Source organism: Nematolebias whitei, chromosome 15 (assembly GCF_014905685.2).
Source record: "Nematolebias whitei isolate Nwh7 chromosome 15, NemWhi1, whole genome shotgun sequence".
Lineage (NCBI taxonomy): Eukaryota > Metazoa > Chordata > Actinopteri > Cyprinodontiformes > Rivulidae > Nematolebias > Nematolebias whitei.
Window position 1 is genome coordinate 37,315,169 of NC_056512.1, and position 5,584 is coordinate 37,320,752.

Genomic DNA, 5,584 nt, shown 5'->3' on the forward strand with positions numbered 1-5,584 from the left:
AAAGTTACATATCTCCTGCACTTTGTTGAACTTGAGGCTCTCTTCAGTTCCTACGAAAATATTACATTAAATTATATGTTATATGTTATTAAATATTATATATTATTAATAAATTATTAATACCAGATGGCTAGGCCTCAGACTGACGAAGCCTCTTGGATGAGGGGCGAAACGTTTCTTTTTTAACAAAAAAACGAAGTCCAGATGACATGATTCAACCTTTTTTGTTGTTATATACCTGGATGACTGAGAAAACAAACTTTGTGTTTTATGGACAAACGTTCCACAAAACCAGGAAGATTGAACACAAACCCCACACTGTCTGAAACTAAAGTACTTTATGCCACTTCCTCTTTGTTGTGTTAGAAATATTAAAGTATAACATTTATTGTAAACAACAGAATTTGGTGTCTGCAGATGTGGTGAGGACAGGCTCAAGCTGTTTGGGTTGAAGGTTCTGTTTTTTTTCAGAACAATGAGATCAACGCTTTTTAGTTTTCATTGTATAAACCCCCACAACGCTGATTCAAGCTGCTTTTGGTTCAGCTGAGGGTTTCTTGTGTTTGACCTTTGACCTCTGCTGCTTGGCTGCATCTTGAGCATCCACGAGGGGAAACTGAATGAAACACTTTTGTTCTTTGAATAAAAAGCCTGCAGAGATAATAATGGTGTTGTTCTTTTCTGACTTGCAGCAGCAGGCGGGATCTCTGGCCTACGTAAGTAAAAACCCTGAGGTTTCGTTTGAATCACAGGATTGTTTATCGTGTCTGTGACGTCATAATGAAGTTAACGGCAGCAGTCAGACTCAGCTGGACGTGTTTCTGTCTGCAGGGAGAACTGGAAAAGCAGCTGCTGCAGGCGAACCCCATCCTGGAGGCTTTCGGCAACGCTAAGACCATCAAGAACGACAACTCCTCACGATTTGTACGTGTTTTCATCAACCTGAGCTCAAACTCAGCTGCACTGGAGATGTTTAGATGATGAGTCACAGAGCTGCTGTCCTCCACAGGGGAAATTCATCAAACTCAACTTTGACGTGACGGGTTTCCTCGTCGGAGCCAACATCGACACCTGTATCCTTTTCTGCTTATCTGAATCAGCTGATCTGACATGATGTTAATGAAACAGCTGATTTGTCTGCTGTACCTTCACCCAAACTGCTCAGACCTGCTGGAGAAGTCGCGCTGCATCCGTCAGGCCAACACAGAGAGAGCCTTCCACATCTTCTACTACATGGTGGCCGGAGCCAAGGACAAGATGAGGGGTGAGAGAGAAAGAGTGTATTTAGCTTATCCATCCATCCATCCATCCATCCATCATCCACCCATCCATCATCCATCCATTCATCCATCATCCACCCATCCATCAGCCATCCATCCATCCATCATTCATCCATCCATTATCTTCCATTTGAGCCAAAGTCGGGTCTCGTGGGGCAGCATCTTGAGCAGAGAGGTCCAGACATCTCTTTCCACAGCCACCTCTTCCAGCTCTTCTGGGAGGACTCCAAGGTGTTCCCAGGCCAAAAGAGAGACGTAGTGGTGCTGCTTAGATTAACTCACATTATAGTTTTGGCAAAAGTGTTTTTCATCGGACGCTCTTCCCGACACAACCCTCACCATTTACCCGGGCTTGGGACCAGAACCAGAAAGACACTGGCTTGTGCTCCCTGGTGGCTGGTTTAGTACAGTTAGCTCTCAGTATGATTCTAATGGTAATCAAGTTTAGCTTGTCCAGACAGACACAACACCTTGTTGTTCTTCAAACACCATATAGAAACGAGTATTTATGACAAACTAGAAACTGTAGGGGTTGTGTTAGTGAGTGTGTATTGAAGTCTGCGTTCTTCACTCCTTGTCAACTGGTCATTGTTTGGTGATGTTTCGTCTGGCTCCTCGTGTTCTCTGCTTGTTCCCTGGAAAAAGTGAGTTTTGCTGCCACGACAGCTCTTTTTTTTGTACTTAGTTATTCATCCTCTGAGTCTTTGAGTCCTGCCTGCATCTGGGTTCAACCTCCACCCCAGACCTTGACAGAAGCACCTGAAACTGACTCAGAGAGAACTTTGTGAGTTTTGGAGGGGGGGATTTAAGTTCAACTGAGAAACACATCTTTGCTATAATCTGGGGCATAAATATTATTCCTTTAATTTTAATAATGTTTAACTATAAGAACTAAATCAGCAAACGCAGCCTGTCTCACTGTCTCAGGCTAAGTGCTCCCACGGTGGTGTTCTCTACGTAAGTGCTGTGTGTTGTCATCATTGTATGTTCCCAAACAATGGTGAAACTGGTTCTCTGCATTTAACCTCACACCTGGGAGAGGAAGTTTAGTCTCCCCGCAGGTTAGACATGTCTGCAAGATGATGACGGCACTCCGAGCAATTTAGTTTTTTTTTTTTTTTTTGTACTTTTATCACAAATCTGTTGACAGCAGGTCGATAAAATAGAGCACAAACAAATAGAAACTACAAGCTTCCCTATAAACACCACTTCTGTGCCTACAAACCATGAGTCCACCATTTGTCCACTAATGATGTCCACAACAAGTAAACATTAATGTACTTTTACTGTAAACCTTTGGACTTTTAAATTATTCACTGTGTGCGCACGCACACACACACACTAATCAAAGCTAAGCAAATATTTTCACCCCAATAAATGATGGTTGATACCTGAATCAGTGAATTAAAAGAACAGGATGGGAGCAAAATCTAGGACTGTCCCGCCCAAATCAGGATTGTAGAAAACACGTTTTTCCCCTTTTATTTTTACAGACGACGAAAATCTGTTGTGGTGACGGAGAATTATAATTAATGTAACTTGTCCATTGTAAGTGTAAGTGTCCATTCTGCTGGTGATGAGGGCATGGATGGAAGTTGTAAGGTCTTTAGGAGGAATGTAATGCTTTGGTTATTAGCCATAACTGATAAAAAACAGGCTTTAACAGCTTCTCAAGTTTAAAATAACTTTCTGAAAGCACTCCAAGATTCTTGAGTGCAGAGGAACAACGAGGAGCAAGAGGGCCGTGACTTATCAGGAAGCCCACTGAGAGGCGTACAGTTTTCAAATAAAAATTCTGTCTTGTTTTCGTTCAGGGTCAGGCAGTTCTCATTTAACCAGCCTTTAACATCCTTTAGACAGTTAAACAGAGATTGCAGTGGGACAGAGACATCTGATTTAACGGGAAAATATTTGGATGTCATCAGCGTAGCAATGAAATTAAATATTGGGATTTCTAAACATTGATCCCAAAGGCAGCAAGTATAAACAGAAAAGGTCTCAAAATGGACCCTTGAGGTACACCACAATGAAAAGGAGCCAAGGAAGAAGAGTATTCTTCCATGGAAACAGAAAAGGACCTGCAAACTAAATAAGACTTGAACCAGGCTAAAACCAAGCCTTTAAGGCCAACAACCGGTTGGGGTAAAACCCTAGCTGGTCTCAGTGCCCTGAGACGACTTGGCTTGTGATTTGGAGCAATAGAAATAAACTGAACTGAATTGAAATGAGGATAACCGTATAATGTAGCAATGATAACTATGATTCCTAAAATAACTTCTGCTTAATCAGCTGTAATTTTATTAAATTATAGTAAATGTGCTTGGATAGTGGGTCCATTCTTGACTAGCCTTTAGCTCATCGGTACAATCCAAGGGGAGACGCACACAGCGAGACACACACAATTGTGTGAAGTCAGTGACTACACACTCAGATGAGGCTTTTTGTCAACAGTACAAACCACAAAATGTTCGGATCTTTTACCAAAACAAACATTTTAATATTCTGTATATTTGTTTGCTCCTGGAGGAGGAGGAGGAGGAGGAGGAGGAGGAGGAGGAAGACTCATTTGTGTTTGTTTCTGCAGACGAGCTGCTCCTGGAGGACTTCAGCAGGTACCGGTTCCTCATGGCGGGTCACGTGGAGATCCCGGGTCAGGAGGATGATGAGCTCTTTGTTGAAACTCTGGAGGCAATGGAGATCATGGGCTTCACGGAGGAGGAGCGATTAGGTACCAAGAACCTTCAAGAAGTGCCACAAATATCTTGTTACACTTTGGCTTTTTAAAGCTGGTCTGATTTGGAGGAAATCTGTGCTTTTTAAGAATGATGTTCTAATCCCATTAGACTCACACGTGTCCAACTCAAGGCCGGGGCCTGCTATGTTAAAAGTAAAATACTTTTATAACGAATTTTTTTTTCAGTAATCTTTGATTATGATATACTTTGTAGAAAGCTCAACAGAGTACGTCAAATGAGACCAATCAAACTCTTGTTGAGGAACATGTGACCAAGAGATGATGTTGTGTATCTGGTTTGAGTTTATATAGTTTTTGAAATTGGCCCTTAGTTTGAACCAAGTTTTTAATTTTGACCCCCTATTGTGAGTTTGAAGCCCCGGCTTTACAGGAACTTTGTGGGCGAGGTTTCAGTTTTGGTTGTCTCTGATTGGCTGAGCACTTACAGCCTTTGCTTTCAGCCAATCATCTCACACAACGAGTCATCACCAACTGACAGATCTGGTTCATTTAGAACCAGAACAGATCCATCCATCACCCATACAACCATGCATCCATCATCTATCCATCAATCATCCATCCATCCATTCATCATCCATACAACCATCCATCCATCCATCATCCATCCATCAATCATCCATACAACAATCCATCATCCATCCATCAATCATCCATCCATCAATCATCCATACAACCATCCATCCATCCGTCATGCATCTGTCCATCAATCATCCATCCATCCATCAATCATCCATCCATCATCCACCAATCATCCATCATCCATGCATCCATCCATCCATCATGCATCCAAACATCCATCAATCATCCATACATCCATCCATCATCCATACAGCCATCATCTATACATCCATACATACATAATCTATCATCCATCATCCATACATCATCCATCTAACATCTATCCGTCAAACATACAACATCCATACAACCATCCATCATCCACAGATCCATCATTCAACAATTATCTATCCATCCATCATCATTCATCCATCATCCATACATTCATCCATACATACATACATCATCCATCCATCAATCAATCATCCATACAACCATCAATCATCCATTCAACCATCAATCATCCTTCCATCAATCATCCATCCATCATCTATCCATCCATCATCCATTATGAATCCATCCATCCATCCATCCATCCATCCATCATGCATCAGTACATCCATCAATCATCCATCCATCCATTCATCATCCATACGTCCATCATCCATACATCCATCATCCATACATCCATCATCTATATATCCATACATACATAATTTATCCATCCATTCTCTGTCCATCATCCATCTAACATCCATTCATCCAACATACAACATCCATACACCCATCCAACATCCACAGATCCATCATTCAACAATTATCCATCCATCATCATTCATCCACCTTCCATCTATACATCCATCATCCATCCATTCATCCATCATCCATCCATCCATATATCCATCATTCATCCACCAATCATCCATCATGCATCTTTCATCCACCCATTCATCATTCATCCACTCATCCATCATCCACCCATCCATCATCC

General features: G+C 41.7%; 1 protein-coding gene across 11 annotated transcripts in view; it reads left to right on the forward strand.

The window, feature by feature from the left end:
- The window catches only part of LOC119421059 (myosin-11-like), a 50,093-nt gene that overhangs the window by 12,012 nt on the left and 32,497 nt on the right, over nt 1-5,584 (forward strand). For 5 of the 11 annotated variants that reach the window (XM_037688454.1, XM_037688453.1, XM_037688459.1 and 2 more), the window contains exons 6-9: nt 832-924; nt 1,010-1,073; nt 1,166-1,264; nt 3,865-4,008. In XM_037688454.1, coding sequence (XP_037544382.1) covers nt 832-924; nt 1,010-1,073; nt 1,166-1,264; nt 3,865-4,008 — 400 coding nt within the window. Of the gene's footprint in view, nt 1-692; nt 717-796; nt 925-1,009; nt 1,074-1,165; nt 1,265-3,864; nt 4,009-5,584 lie in introns of all 11 variants that reach the window. The other 6 variants (XM_037688461.1, XM_037688460.1, XM_037688451.1 and 3 more) reach the window with 5 other exon arrangements.